Genomic DNA, 25,750 nt, shown 5'->3' on the forward strand with positions numbered 1-25,750 from the left:
CCCTAATTTTTATGTATTTTCCGTGTATTTTTCCATGATTTGAAGGAATTTTCCTAATTTGAGAGAAATACCATGAAATCAAGGAGTTTCATGGGATGAAGGAAACTTTAAAATAATAAAAAAAAATAAAGGGGCGTGTGGGACCGGCTAGGGCATGGCCGGCCGGCTGGGCCCCTGTCCCACGAGTTTTCCTAATTTTATATTATTTTTCATGGATTTGTGAAAATACCATGAGATGAAGGAGTTTTCATGAGATTAGGGAAATAATAATAAAATAATGAGGAACCATGAAGTGTGGGGCCGACCGGGTTCAAGGCATGGCCGGTTGGCCAATAATCACGGCCCAAAATGTTTTTTCCAATTTTAAATTATTTCCTTGGTGCGAAGGAAACACCATGAAACTGAGGAGTTTCCTCAAGACGAAGGATATTTGTTCAAATGAAAGGATTTTCATAAGATCAAGGAAAATAACAAAAAACATGATAAAATATAAAACTGGTGTGGGATTGGCCACGGCATGGTCGGCAGGCCGGTGAGCCCAATCCCTCAGCACCTTGGTCAATATTTAATTATTTATTATTTTCCTTCCTATTTTGCATAGGTTCATCGTTTCGTCGTATTTTGAAATACTTGTTCGTGCGGTGATTGTTAGTACATCATCATTGAGTACACTTACACCTTTTGAGCCGGGCTTACTCGGAGGTAGATCAGATGCCCGTGTGTTGAATATTTATTACTAACCCATGGAATTCTGCTGGGAAGAACCATAGATTGAAGTAACGAAATATTGCGAAAATATTTGAATATTTTCGGAAATTCAGTGGATGAATCCAAGAATTTAATAATAATTAACTGATGGCTCTATATTAGCAGAGCAAGCTGTCTAGGAGCATTAATTATTCTGACATGAGCTTGCTGGAGCTTCATATCCTTTATGTAGTCAGGGAAAACTTGTTGTTTGTATCCTGAAGACGTTATCGCTCTATACTAGCAGAGCAAGCTGTCTAGGAGCCGTCAATCTCGTGATTCTATATAGAAATAATTACTGAAGTGTTCAGTATTCATTGAGATATGTCGTTGTCCAGCCGAGAGACTACATATCCGCATGTACTCTGATAGAAAGTATTCTCAGTCAGAGATTCGATGAGAGACTCGTGTCTCAATACTTGCGTCTGATTGCTGGATCAGAAGTTCGTATAATTACGGGTTTACGATTTTAGCCTTTGTCGAAAATCCACCATCTACAGTTTGATGTCACGAGTATTTTTTTAGAAAATAATACCTAGTCGTCACTTGCATAACTATATTACTTGCAAAACTAGGCCTACTTGTGTGGTAAAGTCCATATGACACAAAGCAGGTCGTACCATGACTAGTAATCTGAAGTGTGGTAGTTGCTGAGTGGGCCTACCATCATGATATGTGAGAAGTATTCATGAAGAGTGGAAGAATGAATACGTGACTATTCCTTCAACTAACATGTATTGAGGGTCTTGCGTGTAAAACCTACATGTACTGAAATATTTCGACCAGTCACGCACAAGCTAGGAAACAGGCAGTCATAAATGACAAGACAAGTCGTAAGAATGGGACTTTCCCTGAGTAGTACTCAAAAATAGTACATGGTGCTTTAGGTTAAATAATTAAATTATATAATTGATACCCTAAAAATATTGTTTGTAAGGGATGAATGTGAAACTTCGTTTTCAAGCAAGCAACTCAAAATATTTGAGGCATGTAAAGCATTGTTGTATACATCCTGCCTGATTAGTCGCAGATTTCATAGTTTAAAAAAGTGGCATGACCACCCTTCTTTGGCCGGCCATAGGTGACTGCACGCGTAAGCTACAAACGACGTGATTAGTCCGTTAAGAAGAAGGATGGAAGGTGACAATCACGGTATCTCATTGGTCACCTAAGATTGGATCTAGGTCTGGAAAACCAGCTAGCCAAGTTGGACGGCTGAGATGAATTACTGCAGTTATTGGTGGTCATTGACCTAATTAAGACTCTTATAGGAAGATCGACTAGCCTACTTTGGTCGACGATTTAGAGCGGAGCATGTAGGCTAGGAGTGCTCTGATTTGGTTGAAATAGTAAAAGGGCCATAGGTAGCTCCATGGTAGATCGACCAACAAAGTTGTTTGGTCGTGATCATTCTGCGACTGACTTGGACGACCAAGATTTAAATTAAAATATAAATTGGTAGCTCGACTAGCCTACTTTAGTCGATGATTTAGAGCGGAGCATATAAGATAGGAGCAATGTGATTGGTTGATGAAATAGGTGGGTGACTGGTAGTCACGACGACACCTTGTTTACCGAGCATGTAAGGGATTATGCTAAGTTAATTCAGCCGGCCAAGTTGGATGGTCGTGATCATTCTGCGACTGACTTGGGCAGCCAAGATTTATTTCTTAAGAAATTAAGCAATCGACCATCCTTTTTTGGCTAAAAATTTAAAGCGGAGCTTGTGGGCTCGAAGCGATGTGATTGGCCAATAAGGACGGTCGGCCATGGGAGGCGCGAGCTAGGGAAAATGACCGGCCAGTGGCGCAGTCGTGCTCCTCCGTGACTGACCTAATCAGTCACGGTTTTCTCTTTATTTATTTTTTCCAACTTTTGTTTGGATTTTACTCCTACTGGCCCTGTGATTGGTTAATTCCTAGCTTGCTTAGGTTTGGTTTTGACCAATGAGAATAAAGATATCGTGTATGCTCCATTTTTAGGGCAAAAAATCCAATTTTGTGAGTTGACACAAAATTAGGTCAAAAAATTGAATTTGTGTATTGACACAAAATTAATCAATTTAGGTGAATTTTGTACGTCGACACAAAATTACTAATTTTTCACTCTTGCGAATGTTGATGGGCGAAAACGATTTACTGGTTTTTGAGGAAAAGTGGAGAGACGAACGATTCTTAGAACGAGAAAATTGTCTAAACCTTTTGCAAACAGATGCACTACACATGAGTGTTTTGAGTTCGAGAGATCAATCTGTAGGACTCCGGCCTAAACCAAGACAATGGATTTTCTAGAGTCAATTCGGTCACAAAGAGGGATGAGGGTTGATATGTAGGAGGGAAGCTGAGAAGTGTGTGAGATTAGTGATGATCGAAGGATTGTGGATGTGTTGTAGACTTCTGCAAATTTGTGAATTGTTGAGTTCGAATAAGATGAGTTCCGATTAATTGAATTCTGCTCTGTTGAGAGTTCTTGTTCAGATGATAATTTTTCTTTTTCAATCGTGGATTTCAGAAACTTATTTGTATTGCAAGAATAGTAGACACATTGATCTCTAGTAAGTGTGACGGTTGCTGGAGTAAAAGAGTGGGAAAATGGAAATCATTTGAACCAGTTTCTCATCGTTTGGGAGACTTGGTTTATTTTCCATCCACTAGTTTTCTAACTCCTTCAACTGCTTGCACGACTTACTTACATTCTCATCGTTGGTGTACACACGTGTCGTAGGCCGGCAGACCAAAACCCTAGTGAATATCCCCCCATGTGACATGATTGACGTCTCATGAATGTAGAGTCTGCAAAGAAAATGTGTATTTAATTGGTCAATTGTTGACTTGACTAGACATGAGTCTTAGCCTTGATGATTCGAGCATAATGAACGAATGTATGCTCTGAGACTCATGGTTAAGTGTGAGATGTCTGTTGAGATAGAGTAATGCACAGGCGTTGAGTCTTGATGAATTGTGATACATCATTTTACCAGTTGAGGTAGTAATGATGTTTTGATAATTTGGATCGACGAGCGTTCAATGAGATTGCTCGATCATAGACTTGTTCTGATATGTCGAGTATTCGACAGGAAATCAGAGATATTGTTGAATTATGCAGGATTCTCATTCCTGACCTAACATGTCATGAATGGTCGAATGACAAAGTAGGAATCAGAGTATTTGATGTAAATATTGGATGGTCGTCTGTTCGAACCATGTTGCTCAGTCGAGCAAAGATGTTGGTAGCAGGACCGAACATTAAATATAAATTAAAATATTGATTGCTGGATCAATATAAAAGTTTGTCGAATTATCATAAATTCGAAACCCTAATTTCGGAGAACTGTGGATCTTGAAGATAGAGAGTTGTCCAATGTGTGTGAAGAAGTATCGAACAATATTGGAGAAGCCCCAGCTGTCGTGGGACCATTTGAATTTTTGGAGATTTAATATTGGAGAAATTTGCTCAAACGAGGGAGTTTCATGAGATGAGAGAATAAATAATAATAAAATAAGGAACTGGAGAGGCGTAGGACCGGCCACAGCCGTGGCATGGCCGGCCGGCCTGTGGGCCCGGTTCGGTGACGCTCTTCCCTCTTTTTTTTCTTTTTTTTTTCCTTTCCTATTTGCACAGGTCTCTAGACTTCCTCGTTCGTCCATATTTTTGGGTGCTCGTTTGTGCATTATTGATAAGTATACTCGCACTATTTTTCAGGGCTTACTCGGTGGTGGCCCAAATGCCCAAAAAGTGAATATCTATTACTAATCCATTGAATTCAGCTGAGAAAAGCCATGAAACTGAGTAAGAGATATTATGATAAAAATAAATTATTTTTTAGGAATTCAATTGATAAATATTGTGACTAGACTAAATCAATTGATGATTCTATACTAGCAGTCAATGTCTCTAGGAGCATGATATATATTCGAGAATCGAGGTATGATATAGTAGAAATATCATATTTGTTCTGGATATTTATCCTGGAGTGTAGGCAACTACACCACCTTCAGATATATGTAATCTTCTAAATGCGGATCTCATGGAGAGAGCCTACCCCGTTTTGTTAGGCTTTAGTTCTGTTATGCTCTATTCTGTAGCTGTTTTACGGCGAAAAAAAGAAAAAAAAAACTATTTTGGCTCTATTCAATATGCCCACTGAGATTTGAGTATGCCTCGAAATAGGCCCATATAGAGTACACTGCCAACCAGCATAGCTTGATTTAGACTAATCACTTCTGGCACAACATGCTCAGTTGCCGTCTTCCACTCCTCTCAGTTACAATAAAGTAAGCAGATTCAGTTGGCGACATGTTTATATTGTTTCAACAAGTAGTATGACAGTATAACCGTCCAGAATACGAATGGAGTTGCTTAACTAAGAAACTCTGTTAGAGAGGAAGCAGAGGCACTACGAATAAACCCAACAAATAAGAAGCTATATAGAAGCTATATGTTCGAAGAAAAATCCATGATGAGAACCATAACGAGTAAGTAGCTACCACAAGCCATATTAACTTGGAGAAGATGACTTAGTGTAAATTAAACCACTTTACGATTTTGCATGGCCAAGAATACTTAAATGTTATGACATGACAGAATATCAATTAAAAACCCTGCAAACCCGCCTTATCTCTCCCTGAGAACCAGTATTTACCCCTAATCTGCCCATTTTCACAATTGAATCAACAAAATCCGCTTCAAAAGATGGACCAACAACCGAACTTAAAATTCCAAAATAAGAATCGATTATTCCCCTGGTTACTTTATCGTCATAAAGTTTTGCATCAGACTGTAACACTGCGAATCCATCTCGAATGTTCCGCAAGATTTGGGAGTCAAATCTCAATGGACTTCCATGGTCCATGGGTAATCTAGCATTTACATCTCCTTTCTGTGGGCACCTAGATTTTAGCTCAGGAAGGAAGCGCGGATTTATTGAAGGATCGGACCCTGTTGTTGGGAAGTTGTAGAGTCGATCCGTCATGAAGAAGCAGGCTGTAGTTCCAATCGTGTGCGCAGCTGAATTCAGTTTGAAAATCACTGGGAGTCAGAATTCTAATACTAATTAACTTTTGGGGTATTTATCCTCGCTCCCATGTAAATAACATCCCTAGAAATTATTGAATAAATTATAAGGTCTCTAGACTTTAAATGACTCACAATAGTTAAAAACTTCAAGGGATTAAACATGTTCATGTTCCGATCAAAAAAAAAAAAAATTAAACATGTTCATGTTGTAATCAAACATGCATATTTCCTCTTCCAACCAAAACCTTAAGAATGTCACATCAAATATTCATGCGAAAGACTCATGCCTTCTACTAGTTGAAACTGATCACAATAAGCATTTGTATCATGTATTATACATAATAAGAAAGTGTAAGAAAGATATATAGTATAAAGTAATTATATAATACCGCTGAGAAGAACAAGATCCTTTTCTGAAAGTCCCTTTTGAAGAAACTTAGATTTCAATTGTTGAATGGATTCATTCACTTCTGGCATAATAGAGGCTGATGAAACATTCGAAACTCGGCCGTCTCTTCGACCCGTTTGAACCTGATAACGTGGTCCATTGCTCTGCAAACATATATGATATACACATGTATCAATTACGAACATGGTATAAATATTTTAAAAATAAACAAGCCGATCAAAGATTAGTACAATGGGTACCAGTGAGATAGAATCTCGAGCTGCCATGGCTACAATATCAGCACAGGAAACAACACCAGGACATACTCTTTCTAACTGCGATTTAGCTCTCTCTATAACATCAAAACCATTAACACCTTGATGTCCAAATGCATGTCTCTCTGCGTTTTGGCCCTCAATTAAAATCGACCCATCACATCCTTAATATTTTAGAACAAGAATTGGTGATTAGCAGAGATAAGGAGAAATTAAAAAACAAAAAAAAAAGTATGGAGAGAGAGAGAGAGAGAGAGAGAGAGATTAAATTACATTAACAAAACAATCATGGAAATGTAGTCTAAGCAAGATAGCAGCCATATTGTTGTCAACAAGAAAAGCTTCACGAACAACAGAGCTTACAATTTCTTCAGCTTTTGGACATACAGATGAATAAAAACCAACCCTAAGTTGCCCATATGAAAAGCCTAAGAAAGAAGTACTAATCAGTGTGATCACAATAACTGAAATCAGAGCCATTATATCGAACGATAGATGATGGTGAAGTAACTTAGAAGCTTTGTTTTCTTGTATATGTATTCAGCTACAAAAATTTAAACTGTAAAAGATGATTAATATGATAAGAGTGGAGAAGAAGATGATAAAAAGAGTAAAGGTGGGGAAGTAGTGGAGATTGTAATAGGTGTCATAAATGTGTTGGATCAGAAATGTGTCAATTTTTATGCATGTCTTTTTACTTATTTGTTGCAATATTTCTGTCTCTTTTATCAGTCATGTCTATCCTGATATACTCTTTTACCAATAATATTTATTACAATCTGTTTCCTGTGGAAAATTAGGTGACAAGTATTTGTTTTCCTACTTTTCTCATAAATATCATACTATATACCTCTTTTTCGTTTTCGATAAGAAAAGCTATATGTCTGAGTAAAGAAGAATAATTCTGCCATCCTAAACTAGAATGTACAAGTGTATGAATAATTCTATTATTAGGTTACTACTAGCTTTGTTTGTTTAGAGGTTCCTAATCTATGTGCCAGAAACCACATAAATCTTAGAAGTTCTGAAAGTGATAGGTTTCTTTTCGCATGAACAAAAACCACACAAATCAATCATAGAGGTTCAGGGAGTGATAATTCATCAAAAAAGTTATATGTGCACACAGATTTCAATTAATAATCAAGCAGCCTGAAATATTAGCTCAGCCAAGTTGATCTGCAAAGGCATTCCAGTCGGTAAAAAATTATCATTTTCCATCGATTTTTCAGTAGTTTTCTATAAGCATTTTGCCACCATTTTCCTTCTACGAAGAAATATTGTGACATGGTTTACGCTTTGGGGAACTAAAGAAGGTTGATTGTGCTGGCGTGTGAAAGTAACAACGATCCATCAAAGAAAATACAAATAAAATAGTAATGCGTTGATTTAATTTATTCGACTACTAACCTCATCCGCAACCACATATATCCACTTGTAATGACTCGAAACACTTTTGGCAATCATTCAGTGCAACCTCGTACAAAGTGATTACATGGGACATCCAGGACTAAATGTTACGGGCATGTTCTTATCTTCATCATCGTCGCCATAATAGACAACGGCATTTATTGGAGTACGCCTACCGAGCAGGTTATATTAATAAATCAGTCATCAGAAAACAAATTAAAGTAAGAAAAAAGGTGTTTATCTTCATCATTTTGGCTGCAATAGACAATAATATTTACTGAAGGAGTAAACCTACAGAGCAAACTATATAAATTGAAAGATCATCGAAAATTAATTAAAATAAGACAAAAAGATGCTTCAAAGTCACCTGGATATTTCATTTCCCCAATTCGATTGAGTAGAAAGAAGAGCTATCGCTTCCCTTACAAATGAGTGAGAAATCCAACAGTCTGTATAGTCTTGCCAACCCCTGTCCATGCAGCTGCTGCCCGTGCTAACAAGTCCCAAGCATGGATGCCAAATTGTTCCAAAGAAGTAGCATCTCTAGGACATGAATTTTTATGAATTCAGGAGCTCTCATTTCTGTTTTCTGCAACTTGTTATTGTTCAATTCTCTTTTTCTTTTTTTACTACTTCTCTACCATCCTCACTTTCCTTTAGAAAGTTCTTAATGGAGTAGTCAGCAAACACTACCCACTAGCAATTGAGGGAGGTATCCAGCAATGATTTGTTTACTTTTCCTCCCATTGGACACCAAGTCATGTTCAAAACAAGATCATCCACTGAAATTGCATCATTTCTACATAACACAGCCAATAGATCCTAGTTCATGACTTTTCACTTGTCTCAGTGATTCAGTAAAATGATTCAACACTGGGGCAACAGAACTACCCCAACTGTTAAAGAACGACGCCACTTAGAAACCAACACCTGCTTTGGGTTTAGGGGATGACCAAGAACTGATAATATGAGTGCCCTATCTTCACATAGTTGATTATAAATCTATAATTTTCTGAAGCTAAAAGATACTAAGAAACCATGGATCAGACAAACTAACCACACTTGATCTAAATAGTTATTAACTTTGAAAAGAAACATTCCAAAACATTCATATTTCTCCTTCTACAATTGGCGTCTAACAACACTCCCAGTCGACTTGAAATGAAACAAAACCAAAACATATTGAATAGAAGAAAGTAATCCAAAAGTTACGAGAAACAAGAAAGCTCTCAACTATAACCCCACCATCAAAATTCCGAATCCCATCCTCTGATAAAACTTCTTCGCTTAATAAAAGAAACCAAGTACCTTACCACCAACGTTCTTCCTCCTTGCCTCTTCGTGGTCCATGATACTAGCAGATGTAGTAAGCACGATGTAACCGAACTGCAGAGTTACCAGTCAACAACATAAGAAAAAATAACAAGGATTGCAATATCACTGGCGAGTTTTTGTTTAAGAAGAAAGACCCTAATCAACCTCGACACACTATTAAACGCCAATTCAGAGGTCTCACACCTAAGAAGGATTTATTTTCCTAGAAGTCATCCAGTGTATTTTACTGGTCACCAGAATGATTCTGGTAGTGTTGCTGCTGAATGACGAAAACAAAAAAGGTGAAACTAACCTGTCTAGAAATGAATTGTTGACTGCAAAATAAAAAGATCTCGTAAAGGTGAACCTAAAGCAACTCAGCTTACTTAATAAGCCAAGGGCACACCGAGGTTATGAAAAGTTTTAGCTATTGCTCTTGTAAGTACCTAACAAGAGCGTTCTTGCTACTTGTGTGCTTAGCCATCTCCTCACCACTTCACGTTTTGTTCCTTAAATAGCTGGATGAACATACTGACACCACCATCGTGTTCCGATAGTTTCAACTCAAGGACACTACTAGTGATATGGCTAGGACTCCTAATCCATACACTCGATCTGAGTCTTCCATGACTTATCCGATTATATACAGGAGAAGATGCCCTTGGATATTTTACTCTAAGAATCTTCTCTTTTGAGCACATAAAGAATGTATCAAAAACGTGTTCTGTATTAACGGGTTATAGAGACAGGAGCCTATGAGTATCTTACAAACAGGACTCGGTCAATCCCATGAAAAACATACTGCAAACAACCAAGCATACATAATTCATATAATTGATATCTAAATAGGATCTTCTCTAACAAGCAGACTAGAGAACACAGAATAGTTCCATAAATCAATGGTTTATAACAGTGAGACCATAAACAGCTGACAGTCAGGTCTCAGTATTAACTAACCCGCTAGCAACAAGAATAAAACAGTTAGTATCAATTAACCCACTAGCAAGAGGTAGTATAAACTATAGTAGTATACCTTAACAGCATACTCATGAACTTTAGATTGCAATGCATAAGTCTCATGATATATGTTCACACGAAAGTTGATGACTAACCTTCTCGAGAGATGAGCCAATCTTCATTAACCTGAACATCATTCTCTTGTTCTACTTTCGACGTTTCTTGGGGAGTCGGCATCCATTATGTGGAAGGTTGGTGACATCCTGTACATTTATAATTTGATATTTGGGTCCTAATGCTTCTCTCAATCGCAAGACAGCTTCTTTCTTTTTCCTGAAATTAGTAAATCCTTTGACTCTTACTACGACTGTATTCGCCTTGACATTTCCACCTTCGTCATTTTCTGTTGCATCAAATCTTCTTAATCCAGTAAACCCAGTTCGTCCTCTAGGTGGGTTTGTAAATTGAAAATTATTATCCATCCTAGGACCTCTGGATGGCGACGAAGATTGACTCAAAACATCTGCAAGTTCAAATGAGAGAAACCCAAAAAATCATTAAATCGGAAACTGATAACAGAAAATGAGTATGGTGAGAGTACTTGCTTACTACCAACTGTACCTGATATACCTAGATTAGGAGAGGAATCACGCCGGAAACGAGAGAGGGAATCAGAAAGTGAAGATGATGATCTATCGATAACATCATTTTCTTCAACGAAATTAGGGAACCGAGTGTTGCTGCGATCGTTGAGGAAACGGATTGAAGATGGAATTTCAATCTTCCTAGCAGCAACAAGTGAACCAACTGGGTGATGATGAAGAAGAAGATTACTAGTCTTCTTTAGAAAAGCCATCGCCATTGATTGAGTTTGCCCCTAATTCCCAAATGTGTAAAAAATAGATTATAGTTAGGATTATAACACAACGACGGAGTAATATAGAAATAAATCTAGCCTACATTCTGTTATAGAAACATTTCCCCTCTTGAACGAAATTGATGCTATAAAACAGTGAAAAACATGAGTTGTAATCTGCTGATATATCTAGTCCAACATCAATTAAGCATGATGTTCCCGAATATACATTGCTTAATACACAACTACATCCACCTTATTTTATCGATATCACGGGTCTAGTCAACATTTACTTATCATGGCAACTTGAAAAGAACAATAACGATTAACATATCAATTCTCATTAAGGAAGTGACTTTCCTCAAAAAAAAAATGATAAAGATATCCAATCAAATCCTAGGGTAAGCAGTGAATCAAACAAAATGCATCCCATAAGATAGTACTAGGATTAACAAAAAGATTCAATCCACTAAAACCAAAAAGAATCATAGAATTACGACAATCGTTAATCATCATTAAGAACTCAAAGAAGCCATACAAGTGAATCCTTTGAACTACAAACACCCTAAACAAATAATAAAAAATGAATTTATTTTTTGATGCTCAGATAATAAATGGAATTGGGTATTCTTTTCCCTGACCTTCCACAAAGTAAGATTTCATAATGAGCTGGGATTGGATTGAAAATCATCATTGCATCGCTAAATCAATACCAACAAAAACCTAATAAACCCCTAAAATTGGATTCACTTCATTGGTTATCAGAATGAACTCCGGTTTTTCGAAAGTTCACAACAACACTAAAATCTAAGAAAAACCCTAAATCCATACACATGCATACAAAAATCAAAATCAGTAAAACCATACAACAGAATACAGAAGAGTAAAATCTAACAAGAACCCATTATTCAAAATGGATCTAAAAGCCTAAATAAACGGAATCACAAAAACGATAGGTGATAGTAGTGAGAGTGAAAGAGGAACAGCGAACCTTTGATGCCGAGATTTACAGATTAAAATTAAAGTGAAAAAGCTTTTTTTTTGAGGAAGATGGGGTGCTCTTAACTGAGAGGAGGAAGAAGGCTCCAGGAAAAGATCATTCACTGAATCACTGTTATAAGGTGTTTGACTTTGAGTTCAAAAAGTCAAAGAGGGTGCGGCCTGTATCATTCGGATGGAGCTTTTTCCTACAACGGCTACAAAATTTCGGTAATTTAAGCCTCGCGTCATTAGGGCTGCCTCGAAACAATTTTGGGCGTCACAAAAAGACAAAAAAGATCACCCAAACGTAAATTTAAGTTACCTTTTATTGGGGATTTTTTGAAATGGCAATTTTATCCTCCATAATCGGTAGATAAAATTACAATCGGAAGATTATTTACGTAATCGGTAGATGTTAGTATAATCGGAGGTTATTGTGCGCATATGTAGTTTGAAAGTTTTGTTATTTTGAAAAAAACCTACAATCGGAAGGTACTCCCTCCGTCCCACTATTAAGTGACCTACTTTATAACTAAAATTTAGTTATAATGTAGGTCACTTAATAATGGGACGGAGGTAGTATTTATTTACCATGTCTCCCGATTATGAAGTTGCCCCAAAATTGATATTTGAAAAAAATCCCAAGTTTTTCGAATTTGGGAACTATCATAATCAGTAGATTATGAAGTTCACCACAGCTACCGATTATGGAGTTGCCCCAAAATTCATTTTTGAAAAAATCTCAATTTTTTCGAATTTGGGAACTACCATAATCAGTAGATTATGAATTTCACCTAGTCTACCGATGTTAAACCCCACGTTAATCGGTAGACAATGATATAATGTTGTGTCCGATTATAAGGCTATTTAGGTTCAAAAGAACAATAAAAATGAAGCCACTATAATCGGTAGAAATGGTTAATATTTATACCCCCGATTATGTGCATGTCTGACTTTTTTTTGAAAAGTCACCAGAATCGGTAGTTAAGGTAGATAACATTACTACCGATTCTGCACATATCTCACAATTTTTTGAAAATTTACCAGAATCAATAGGTAAGGTTGATATATATGCTCCGATTCTGGTGAAAAATTATGCACTTTCAGACAATCAAGTAATAAACATAACTCAAAATACATTCATAACTCATAAACTTAAGAACATATAATCCAAAACAAGTATTTAAACACACCATAATCCGAAAGAAACTGTTAAAACAACATAATCCATAGCATCGAACAACTCATTATCACCTAATTCCTAGTTTTCTTCTTAGTATTGTCAGCTAAAGTTTTAGAACGCTTAACATGACCCAGACGACCCGCATTATCACCAACATCACCTTCATCTCCCTCAATATTTCCTTCAGCATGAGAGCTTTAAGAAGCATGAGATCTTTTATTCGCCTTTGAAACTTTTTTCTTGGGCGCTTTCTTCGTCACTTTCTCCCCAAAATCAGCTGCATACTCTTCATTATCAATATTATCAATCATCTTCCTGTGCTTTTTTATCTTCTCAATTGGCACAGGTTGTCCAACCGTTATGCAATCAGCGCACCATTTGGACAAAACCTTGAACCTATTCACCTGTTTTTTTAGTTGACAAAAAATCAAATGGAGTTCACCTAATAAATTGAATCGTAATATTAGAGGGAAAAGTCATAACCATATGCACCAGTTTTTCATAACCTGGGGTTTTTTCTTTGACGATACATGTGTAAATGGAAGCCGCCGAGATCGTCTTTTCTTTAAGCTCACGGATTACGCGAAGATGTGAATGCTCTCGGTACCACTCCATATAGCCTGGAGCATTTTCATCACCTCAGTTGACAGCTCTCCTAGTGTTCACCATGTGGTACTCCTTCTTATCCCGGTGATCAACAACAGATGGTGTACCAGAGTAAACTACCTTGATGTTGTCCTGGTTAGACTCGCTATGCTTCACGTCCAACTTGAACTTGTCATTCATGTGATGCCATGGTACTGTTTGGCAAGCACCATGTTGTCGCATCACCCTGGAGCCATGGTACATCACATAACCTGTGGGGTGGCACAATGGTCCAAAATAATGGGACAACTCGGAACGACCCGTTATATGTCCACTAGCCTGGTCTTCCTTGTATGGATCAAAACATACATCCGAGGCCTTCATCGCGTCTAGTTTCTCCCTCAGGCTAACCAACTGCTGCTCCTTTGTCCTTGAACGGTTGTCATGGAGCTTGTACTTTGTTCCTCCTGGTGTACCTTTCTCCCACTCGGGGTTCTCTGCTGCCAATTTCAGACCAGGGTAGTGGTCATAGATCCATGTCTACATAGATGTTGAACCAGGTATTAGAAATTGATTCTTACATTAGATGAAAAAAAAACACACTGATCGGTTGATTAATAGTGTTGAGTAGCAATTACCTGAAATAGACTCACGATCCCCAATTTGGCTAGTCTTAAGCCTCGACGCCTTTCTCAACTCTGTCATCAAGAATGCAAGGCGTGTCGTGCCCCAAGAGTAGTCCGCGACCTTATGGAGAGGATCCAATAGTTGTAGAAGGTTGGCGTCTACTCGGTTGTCACTGGTATTGGGAATATAACACATCCCAATACACACAACATATAGGCGGTGGCCGCATGCTCCACTTCGGCATCACTTAACGGTCCTTTCTCTTCTTTCTCCTTTGTGCCTTTGAACATCTTCACCAACTGAGACATGTTGAACTGCCTAGTTTTGTAGCTAAAGCACCTGTTGAACTCAATGTCCGCTGTCGCTTTATCCCAACCAAGACACTTCTGACAGAGTTCATAAAGTTTTTACCAACTTAACTGCTTTGTGTACTCATACTTGACAGCTACACCATGGTCATTGAGATTAAGAATCTGCTTCGCATCATCCGGAGTAATCGTCATATCCCTAAACGGCATATGAAAGGTGTCCGTCTCGGGATACATTCTCTCCGCAAAAGCCGATATTGCTACCCGATCATGTTCCAACATTGAATTTTCGGCAGCAGTAGATAACCCCGAGTTGTCTATGAGTGTCTTGAACCTTACACATTCGTCGTCTAAAGGCCATTTCTTCATCAAAGTGGGTGTGGCTGTGGGTTTGAGTATACGAATCGCATCGGAATGATACTATTAAACACACAATACAAAATTAATAGAGTATTATTACGAATAAAACGACAACACGTTAGTTCAAGAATGCTCAACATATAACATCTCATGGAACAACCAACAAGGTCAATATTAATCGACATAGTTGTAAGGTGCTCAACATAAGATACACAATGGAGCCTTCACGGTAAAACATAACAAAATGGATCAATGAAGATCAGTACCATGGATAACATACAAGGATCTATTCTATTTTCCATCACTATTTGCATAACGACATAATAAACTTTATCCTTGTCAAACAAAAGATTTCATCCTATTTTCCATCAAATAAATGACTGCATAGGCACAACTTTTGTGATTGTCAAAAGTCCATTTGTCCTTTCATCAATACGAATATCAATTTATGAACGACTTTACTTTTGACACAATATGGGACCTTCAAGTTCACGGACGCAAACAATACATATCCCATAAAAATATTGCAATACTTCAAAACAGATTAATACTGCAATCATATCATCCTCCAAATATTTTTAGAATTTAAAACAAATAAACCTAAAAAATAAAATAAGAAGATGAAAACAAAATAGCTATGTGTAGTCACAATCTTCGCTATTAAAGCTCTAGTTATCTTCCAACTTAATCCAAAAAGAAGACATACTAGGCAACAAAAAGACAAGCTAGAGAGAATCAGACTCCATCGTTTTCCTGACAGTGAATAGGGATATGGGCAGTACGGGATCCTCACAAGACATGGAGTCTTCGGGCTTGTGAACGCCATCCTTCTTTGCTTCATCAGAGAGATGATTCTCTTTACGAAGATCATTGATTTGAGATTTTATGAGACCAAGGTCAGACACAACCTTTTCCAACCCAGTTTTCACCTTATCAAGACCTTTTAAAGTATCAACAAGCTGTTGTTTTGCTTCCCCAAAGTACTTACGAAAGTCATGAACGGCTTCAACAGAGATCATATCATCCTTCTCAACATCTTCATGAGAATAAGCAAAGATGCATGGAGCATTGGGATGATCTTTATCTACAAGTGTTCTCTTCCTCCTGGAATCAACCTCAACACTTTCATCAAGAAATCCTTTTCCGAAACCACCATAGCAAGAAGAGGAGGAAGACATTCTTTGAAAATCCAAAAACCACCAGACTTGTAACCCTAAGAGGTTGGATATTTTATTCTTGGGGACAACAACTTAGGGTTTCAAATAAACTGCTGACTCGGGCCAGAATGGAATCCGTTCGAGTACAACAAATACCCAAGAAAAAAAGTCCTTCAAATAATTAAAAAACAGGTCCTAAAAAAATATTAAGACAGTATGCAACATTTTCTTTTGACTTAACCACTACTTGATCTTAGCGGATCTGTCAACACAAGTTTAGATATGGACGATAAGAAAATAGCTTAACTTAACGGATGCAAGAACAAGTATACTTGTTTTTAACACAACTTACTCAAGAGGATTTTATATGAGTAAGTTCTCGAACCTTGTGATTAACTAGCACAAGTACGAGCCACGGGCTCATTACGAGGTTTATGTATTTGGTTAAGTTTGTCTTTCCTCTTAGTCTTAGAGAGGGATCATGTTTGATATGAGAAGTTATCATAAAATTACTGTCGTCAAAGTAAGAGACATAGTTAGAGTTCTTACCAGAAGTGCCTTGACATGAGGAAGAAGATAATCTGTTGACAAGCTCTATGTATCTTACAATTATCTCTTTAATATCCTTTCTTATCTTATCAATTTTCCTTTCTTCTGGGATGATCTTCTCAATAGGAACAATGTTGCATTTAGAGACAAAGCGTTGAACTTCCTTAGGACGATGTTTATTAAGACGTCTATTCTTCCCTTGAACATTGGAGGAACTCACTGTACGGACTTTCCTGGTTGCATACACAGGATAGGTACGAAAACCAATTGGCTCAATCATACGGATGTCAATCACACTTTTGAGAATCAAATCTAGGATGTGTTGAAGTTGAACTAAGGAGTCTTTATTCAACTTGGAGTTTCTCTTCTGTCTAACAGAACACTTAGTCTCACAAACAAGACATACCTTTTGATCATAGGAATGATTGGAGGATGTAGTCTTAATATTACCGTCATAACAGTTGTCTCTTTTACAGAATGTCCCAAGTTCATGATTAGAAGAAACATTAGGAACATATGTATTTACTTCTGAATGTAAAGCATCAGAAGTTCTTGGTACATTTGATTGCTTTGAACATCCTTGAATGGAGAGTTTACTCAAGCGGCGTTCAATATCCAAGGCATCCTTTTCGAGGCTGGCCTCAAAAGTCAAGCATGAAGACTGATCTTCAGTGTTGCCATGGACTTTGCAATCTCTTACAATACCAAGAAGAGCATTGACATGGTGTTTTAACTGATTCATTCTAACTGCTTGAATTCTAACAAGATTTAGAATCAATTTACTCTCTTCAGCTGTATCCCATTCATTAGCAGAGAAGGTCTCTTTCGAAGGGTAATCATGAACATTCATGTCATTGTTTGTCTGGCTCGTCAAACCACAAGGTTTCTCTATATTCGAGATTGAACTTTTCTCTTTAATAGATTTAGACGAGAGATAATCTTTATTACTGGTGACGCGTTTATCAGAGATAGTATTCTTGTCCATAGAGTCAGATCGCTACAAACACAACTGATGAGATCTTAAACGTGTTTGCCTGCTCTGATACCAATTGAAAAAGCGGGGGTCTAACAACACCACCCAATATTTCGCTTAGCAATATGTATGGACTGACTCCGAAATACTTTGCTAGAGAATCAACTAGACAATCAGACTCAATCTAGATTAAAGTATCTCAAGGAGTTAATATCTCTCTCTTGATTTGATTTTTACTCAAGCTAAAAACAATAGCGAGTCTTTATCAAATACAAGGAATAACTTGAACGGTACCAAAGACCAATATCCAAGGATCAATCAATATCAATCAATAACCAAAGGTTGGATTTCCAATTGATGATATTAATGCACAACCTGTATTATTTCAATTATATAAAATATAATTTGGAAAAGAAATAACACAAACACCAGAAGTTCTGTTAACGAGGAAACCGCAAATGCATAAAAACCCCGGGACCTAGTCCAGATTGAATACACACTGTATTAAGCCGCTACAGACACTAGCCTACTACAAGCTAACTTCGGACTGGACTATATTTGAACCCCAATCAGTCTCCCACTAATTCAAGGTACAGTTGTACTCATACGCCTCTGATCCCAGCAGGATACTGCGCACTTGATTCCCTTAACTGATCTCACCCACAACTAAGAGTTGCTGCAACCCAAAATCGCAGACTTGATAATAAACAAATCTGTCTCACACAGAAAAGTCTATCAAAGGATAAATTTGTCTCCCACAGAAAAACCCTAGGTTTTTGTTCCTTCTTAAGATATAAAATCAAGGTGAACAGGAACCAATTGATAATCGGGTATTATATTCCCGAAGAACAACCTAGATTAATCAATCAACTCCCAACAATCCTTCTTGACTACACAAGCGGTTTGTCGAGGAATCACAAACAGTGAGCCGAAGATGTTTGCGACTTCTTTATCTTTCCTATCGGATAACTCTCACGATCTCAAGCCAACCAATAGATTGTACTCGTACGATAGAAGATGCAACATCAGATCACATAACTACGATAAAAGTATTATCGGTCTGGCTTCACAATCCCAATGAATTCTTTAAGTCGTTAAGCTGGTTTAAGAGAAGAAAACCAAAGGTTAAAGGAGAATCGACTCTAGAGAGCGCACTAGTATCACACAAACGTGTGGGGATTATTTTTGCACAATGCTAGATGTCTCCTTTATATAGCCTTCAAATCAGGGTTTTTCCTTAGTTACAAAGCAATCCATATTCACCGTTAGATGAAAACCTGATTTATATTCAAGCTAATATTTCTCAACCGTTAGATCGAAAACTTAGCTTGTCACACACACTTGGGTAGACGTTTACTGGGTTTGTGAAAACCGTGCCCAAACGTGTACGTGTATGTTGTTTCAACATAGTAACCAAAAAGGTTAACCATATGAGCAATTCATATCAACCTAGTTCTTCTTCACCATAGCTAGTTCAATTGACTCAAATGAACTAGTTAGAGAGTTGTTCAATTGCTATGAGCTCTTATGTAACTACACAAGATACAATTGAAACAAAGATGATTTGATTCGATTCGATTGAATCGTCTCATGAACTTTATAGCCACGGTTTGCATAAAGCATTCCTTAGTAATTTAAGTTTCATGTTCAGAGCACATCTTTAGATCATAACCACTTATGCTCACAAACAAGTTCGCGGACTTAAGGCAACCGGCAGAGTTTTCCAAACTCAGCAGAAAATCTCGGCAAAGAGACTTCCGCCAGTTCGCGGACTAGGTTCGCGGACTGAGTTTGCGGACTTGAACTTCACGAAAGAATTTGGAATCCCAGCAGAAATTCTCGGTACAAGAACTTCCGACAATATGCGGACCGAGTTTGCAAACTGGGTTCGCGGACTTGGCAAAGCCAATTCCTCCGTTTTCTCTCAATCAACAAAGTTCAAAAACTTAGGATTAAGGAATACATGGTTATGTAATCTAAACTCTCATTCCAATCATTAAGACATTCTCAGAGGACGTTATATAGCCGTTATTCACAGACCGTTTCACGTCAGAGCAATTCTCAAAGTAACTGAAACTTTTCATGACTTTCGTCACTAGGTGAAGATAAACTTGATCTAAGCAAAACGCTTTACCAACACACGATTTCGAGAATGTGTATGATCCAGTATATATAGCATACGATAGGTAGTGAATACTCAGCTCAAAATGTCAAATGTGTATGGTCCAGTCTATATAGCATACGAATTTTTGTCTCATAAGAAGTAGGATATAGAATAGATAGACTTTTGAGTGATAGATAAGTTCAAGTCTCCACATACCTTTTTGTTGATGAAGTTCCACGGTTCCTTGATTAGATCTTCGTCGTTGTATGATGAATCGCCATGAAGTCCTTGAGCTCAACTACACTTTTCTATCCTAGTCCGAGACTTATCTATAATAGACTAGAAATCAAGACTCATAGTTTTGATCACTAACATTGACAAACATGCTTGATATGGCAACGCATGCGAGGTCGACCGAGCTATGCTCTAACATCACTTATAGTGGGACGGAGGGAGTACTAATTAATTCCTATTATAAAGATGTAAGCGATATTAGATTGAAATTCATGACCTTCTCTCTCATGCGATTTTTTTCTCTATGGTTTTAACATCCGATTTTCTTAGATCCATGATTTGATTTCTCTTTTAACTTCGTTTTCATTAGATTCGTATCTTAAGTTTTCATACTTGATCAGTTTTCTCTCTGTCTATGTTCTAATCTCGACTTCCATTAATGGTTGTGGTACCATTATAATGGTTTTTTCAAAACTATAAAAACCCATTTATGCTAGTGTTCTTTAAGTGATTCATATATACTCTCTTTTGATTTTCCTCTCTTATCTTAAGATCTTCTAATGGAGTTCTAACTTTTGCAGGTCTCCTGACTTTCTGTGGGATCCAGTGGTGCTTTATATTCAGTATGTGGAATGCTTTTGGTCCAATGACAGTGGTGTTTAAAAAATTAAAGCTTAAAGCAGTGGTGCTAACCATCATCTCTGTGATGGTATTGCTCAGTAGTATCAATATAAGAGCAACTTTAGATCAAAACCCAATAGGCAGTTCTAGAAAACCCATTTTCATCTGCAACTCAACTCAGAAATTAGTCAACCAATACCTCTCAAATTTTCAAATTCAAAAATTGCCCCCCAAACAAATCTGTATATGTTGCCGAGAATTAAGTTCGTACCTTTCTTGGAGATATATTATCCTCCAGAATAACTATTTCTTGTTAAGCAAAACCTCCGGTCAATTAATGCGTCAAGATCTCTTACTGATTTTTTGGATCGATAATTATCTCCAAAAGAAAGGCTATACTCATTTAAGGAAAGCAGTTATAAATACTGTTATTTGGTCTCATGACCCTAAACTCCCTTTACCTTTGTTTAATACTTTCAAAGAAAACCTCAAAATATCTTCGACCAGCAATAACAATATCAATCAACTATCAAGGCAATTCAGAAGGGCTAACATTGATTTACAAACGACAAGAAGAACTGTGGGCTCACAACAAGTGGTTAATCAAGCTGCAGAAGAATGGCTCTTTGGTGTTCTGGGGAAGCTAATGTGGAAATAAAAAATAGATATGAGAACCATCAGGGAGGAGATCAACTCATTGTAGAGGAGCTATATGAATAAGCAGATCCGAGTCATGGGTCAAAACCTCGTTCTGGTTCGCCTGAACTCAGAAGAGGAAAGAGATGAAGTCATAAGGAATGGGCCATGAATTATAGGAGAAGCACTCTTTGTTGTTCAAAAATATACCAATGGAGTTCCGATAACTGAGTATAAGTTTACACATCAAGTTTTTACCATATAGTTTAAATACTTAAGGTTGTAACATCTTAACAGCTTGGTGGTGGATGAAGCAATAGGTTTTATGGGAAAGAAAGTATTTACAAGTCCTCCTGACTGCAGACCAAGGCATGGAAATACAGTCAAAGCAAGAGTGGAAATGAGCCTTAAAGCTCCTTTACATAGAGGTGGATGGTGGAATACAACCACTAAAGGAAAAGTTTGGATCCAGTATCACTGGGAATTGTAGCCAAAAAAGATCTGCCCAAAGTGTTTTGTCATTGATCATGATGACAGCAAATGCATGCATACTTCTCATCTCTTGTACCTGGATACAGGGAAGAATATGAAGAATATCTGAGGAATGAAGCAAATGTCTATGAAGGAATGATGGAGAAACTATGGACAAAGATGAAATGTTACTTTTGGAAGTATTTGGAAATGAAGAAGAATCAAGACAAAGCAAAAGGATGAGAAACTCTGAACTAAAAAATGAACCTCTCATGAACCCTCACAATATACATGTTCAACCTCCTAGTACTAGTGATAACACAAATACTACTGTCTTGGAAAATCACAATAACTCAATGATGGAAGCTAATGGACCAGGAGCCAACACTGCTGAAACCACAGATCACAGTCAGGATCAAACCACGCAGGTACATTCAAAACTTTTTCAACAAGTTACTTTGTACGGTTTTATTACTCCACGCTTTTATACTTCCCTTGCAGAAACTGTTTTTATTATTTATCTTTATTTTCATTCCAACATGTGTATTATATCATGGAATTGCAATGGTTATGCTGCTAAAGACACTAAACATTATCTCTCTGACATCAATAAAAGACTCCACCCAGATATAATTTTTTTACAAGAAACAAAAATCGACTTTGACAAAATTCTTCAGCGTGTCAGACCTCTAGGGTTTCCTAACTACTCTTATGTTCCCTCTATAGGCAGATCTAGAGGTATATGCCTCTTGTGGAAGGATGCTTTCAACTAGATATTGTTTATAAGGATAATAACATGTTCCATTGTCTTGTTAAAGCAGACCCTGCTAAACCTCAGTGGCTCCTATCTTGTGTATATGGTTCTCCATATCCACAAGAAAAGAAAACCAATGAGAGTTCATTAAAACTATCTGTGATACTTATAATATTGGTGCCCCTTGGATCCTCATAGGTGACTTAAACATAACCATGCACCCTGATGAAAGAGCTAATAGCTCTGGTTCTTCTTCAAAAACTCCTCATATAGTTCAGATGATCAATGACATTTGTTTATCTGATCTAGGTTTTCATGGTAGTCCATACACTTGGACTAGTGGTAAGAATGGTACTGGTAGAATCAAGTCTAGGCTGGATAGAGCCATCATAAACCCATAATGATTAGTAACCTTTCCTGATATTGTCCTAAAACATTTACCAATTTTAGGTTCAGACCATTCCCTATTTTCTTGGATTTTTATCCCACTGAGATTGTTAAGAGTGGAAACTGGAAGTTCTTTGAATGCTGGCTGAGAGACAATTCTTGCAAGGACCAAATCAATGCTTCTTGGTCCACCACTGTGAGAGGATCAGCTGCTTTTAGATTGGATAAAAAATTAGTTTCAACTAGGAGAGACCTTTCTAATTGGAACAAGGATCATTTTGGTAACATCATGATAAAGTTAAAATCCTACAAGATGAATTAACCTTTATGCAGCAGTTACCAACAAGTGAAGACACTACTTCTCAAATCAGAAAGGTAGAGAATGACATTAATGAATGGCACGCACGAGAAGAGGAATTTTACAGGCAGCAGTCAAGAAATCTCATGTTTCATGAGATAGATCAGAACACCAAATATTTCCACCAGCAAACAAATAGGAGGAAATCAAGGAATCGCATTGAGTCTCTGCTTAAACCAAATGGTCGCTGGTGCTCAGGCAGGGAGAATCTAGAAGAACTTCTTACATTACACTTCACAAATATCATGAGCACAACAAATCCAGAGAATAATGAAGATATGTTCAGTCTTCTTCCAAAATGTATCATTGAAGCAAAGAATGCTGCTCTTACGAGCATACCACAAGAAGAGGAAATCTGTGCAGCCTTAAAAAGCATGCATCCTTGGAAAACACCGGGTCCAGATGGCTTCCCACCCGACATTTTCAATCACAATGGAGCACAACGAAGGAAAATGTAGTTCAGATGATTCAAAGTTTCTTTTCAAGTGGGAGAATGCTCCGGAAAATGAATATAACCAATCTCTGCTTGATACCAAAAGTTCAGCTGCCTCAATCACCAGGAGACTACAGGACAATAGCACTGTGTAACACAACATACAAGCTCATTACCAAAATAATGGCACTGAGATTAAAACCTTTGATGGAAAGTTTGATCTCACCGATGCAGGCAGCTTACGCACCTGGGATACAAATTGAAGATAACATTACACTTGCGCATGAGCTGATTCATTGTATGAAAAGGAAGAAGGCGAAGAAAGGTTTCATGGCTCTAAAACTTGATATGTCCAAGGCGCTCGATCGTGTAGAATGGTCTTTCCTGCGCAAAATCATGGAGGGTTTTGGTTTTGCAGATCATTTTTGTAATCTAATACAGGAATGTGTCAGCATAACAGAGATACAGATACTTCTCAATGGGTCACCATGTAAAGCGTTCAAACCTAGTCGGGGGATAAGGCAAGGTGACCCATTATCACCTTACCTATTTTTACTTACCATGGAAATGTTTACAAGGTCATTAGCCAGAGCTGAAGCTGAAAAGAAAATACATGGTATCAGAATTGCAAAAAATGCACCTCCAATTTCGCATTTACTCTTTGCATACGATTGCCTGTTATTTGTGAAGACATATCTCCACAATGCGGATAATCTGCTACAACTTATCAATGATTTTGGTTTGGATTCAGGGCAGCAAATCAACTTTCAAAAATCTGCAGTTTTCTTCTCAAAGCATTTACACTCAAGGCATTGCAGAATTTTACCGAGAAGACTAAAAATGAAAAAGATGTCACTTGAAGAAAAGTACCTGGGAATTCCATTATTTCTCAACAGAAAAAGGACAACTTCTTTCTCCATTGGTGGAAGGAATGAAGACTAGATTACTAAGATGGAATGGTAAGTTTCTAACACAATCAGGCAGATCTGTAATGGTAAAGCATGTTCTTAATGCCATTCCATCACACCAAATGGGAGTTTTCAAAATCCCAAAGAAAATGATAAAGGAAATGGATGTTGTACAACAGAATTTTTGGTGGAATAAGCAAGAGAAGAAGGGTGTTTACTTCATTTCATGGGATCGAGTTAATACTTACAAAGAAAATGGTGGCTTGGGTTTTCGTGATCTAGAATGTTTCAATAAATCTCTATTAGCAAAATCTGTATTGAGATTATGTCACAGCTCTCAACAACTTTGGGCAAAAGCTTTAAAGGAGAATAATTTTTCGGATACTTCAGTTCTACATTCAAAAAACAAAAAGAACACCACTTGGGCATGGCAAAGCATTCATGGGGAAATAGGTTTTGTGCATAAATACAAATTCTGGTTACTAGGAGATGGAAAAAATATTTTAACGTGGAAAGATAATTGGATAACCGGAGAACAAGAGCCGCCTAGCACAATAGAAGAATTTAATTTGGCAGTATCCTACAACACTGTAAGTGATCTTATTGATAAAGATACAAATACCTGGAAAATCAGTTGAACAACAACTTTTCTCACCTGCAGATATCCTCAAAATCATGCGAATGAAAATTCCTCATCACACTCAAGACAGACTAATCTGGACACTTACTCGCAATGAGCAGTTCACAGTGAAGTCTGCTTACAGGAAACTGGTGGAGATAAAAACTAATATAGCCGGGAAGTTTGTGGCATGTGTCAACAAAGAATTAAAACAACTAAACATATTATATGGGATTGTGCTTTTTCTCGAGTTGTCTGGACATCAATTCCGGGTGAAAGAATAAGTATGGAAGATGCAAACCAAGATGTAGCTCAATGGATCAGAAGTTGGTTCACTAATTATATGGCAAAACTAGATAGAGACTGGATAGTAAAGATGGAAAATGCTTGCTGAGAAATTTGGAAAAAACGTTGTAGAAGTGTCTTTGATGGAAAGAAACCCAATCCGGTGGAAGTAATAAATACTATACATCATCTAAACAATATTACAGGGAAAGGAATGATTAAACGAAATTGCTTGGAAAGCATCAATAGTTTAACCA

The 25,750-nt window shown here is 37.4% G+C and overlaps 2 protein-coding genes across 6 annotated transcripts; one reads left to right on the forward strand and one right to left on the reverse strand.

The window, feature by feature from the left end:
- Nucleotides 1-5,150: 5,150 nt before the first annotated feature.
- LOC113281195 (peroxidase 43-like) lies at nucleotides 5,151-12,055 on the reverse strand. Of its 5 annotated transcripts, none has more exons than XM_026529868.1 (8): nucleotides 11,952-12,055; nucleotides 10,735-10,981; nucleotides 10,260-10,627; nucleotides 8,201-9,219; nucleotides 7,833-8,005; nucleotides 6,412-6,590; nucleotides 6,153-6,315; nucleotides 5,151-5,754 (listed from the first exon to the last, which is right to left on the reverse strand). In XM_026529868.1, the coding sequence occupies exons 5-8, from the start codon at nucleotides 7,888-7,890 to the stop codon at nucleotides 5,336-5,338; spliced, it is 819 nt and encodes a 272-aa protein (XP_026385653.1). In that variant the 5' UTR covers nucleotides 7,891-8,005; nucleotides 8,201-9,219; nucleotides 10,260-10,627; nucleotides 10,735-10,981; nucleotides 11,952-12,055; the 3' UTR covers nucleotides 5,151-5,335. The 5 variants fall into 5 exon arrangements, with proteins under 5 accessions (XP_026385653.1, XP_026385652.1, XP_026385654.1 ...); XM_026529867.1 differs by having other exon boundaries at nucleotides 10,726-10,981; XM_026529869.1 differs by lacking the exons at nucleotides 10,260-10,627; nucleotides 10,735-10,981; nucleotides 11,952-12,055 and adding an exon at nucleotides 9,461-9,472.
- A 12,617-nt stretch (nucleotides 12,056-24,672) lies between these two features.
- LOC113278872 (uncharacterized mitochondrial protein AtMg00310-like) lies at nucleotides 24,673-25,227 on the forward strand. The gene has a single exon (XM_026527603.1). The coding sequence runs from the start codon at nucleotides 24,673-24,675 to the stop codon at nucleotides 25,225-25,227; it is 555 nt and encodes a 184-aa protein (XP_026383388.1).
- Nucleotides 25,228-25,750: the final 523 nt, after the last annotated feature.

Source organism: Papaver somniferum, chromosome 5, assembly GCF_003573695.1.
Source record: "Papaver somniferum cultivar HN1 chromosome 5, ASM357369v1, whole genome shotgun sequence".
Taxonomy (NCBI): Eukaryota; Viridiplantae; Streptophyta; class Magnoliopsida; order Ranunculales; family Papaveraceae; genus Papaver; species Papaver somniferum.

Excerpts from the sequence above, each read along its gene's own strand:
- LOC113281195 (XM_026529866.1), bottom strand. The coding sequence starts at position 6,906 with ATGGCTCTGATTTCAGTTATTGTGATCACACTGATTAGTACTTCTTTC. Across the intron at positions 6,592-6,699 it reads TCCATGATTGTTTTGTTAAT|GGATGTGATGGGTCGATTTT; the intron begins GTAATTTAATCT and ends CTAAAATATTAA. Across the intron at positions 5,755-6,152 it reads GGATCTTGTTCTTCTCAGCG|CTGCGCACACGATTGGAACT; the intron begins GTATTATATAAT and ends AACTGAATTCAG.
- LOC113278872 (XM_026527603.1), top strand. The coding sequence starts at position 24,673 with ATGGTAAAGCATGTTCTTAATGCCATTCCATCACACCAAATGGGAGTT.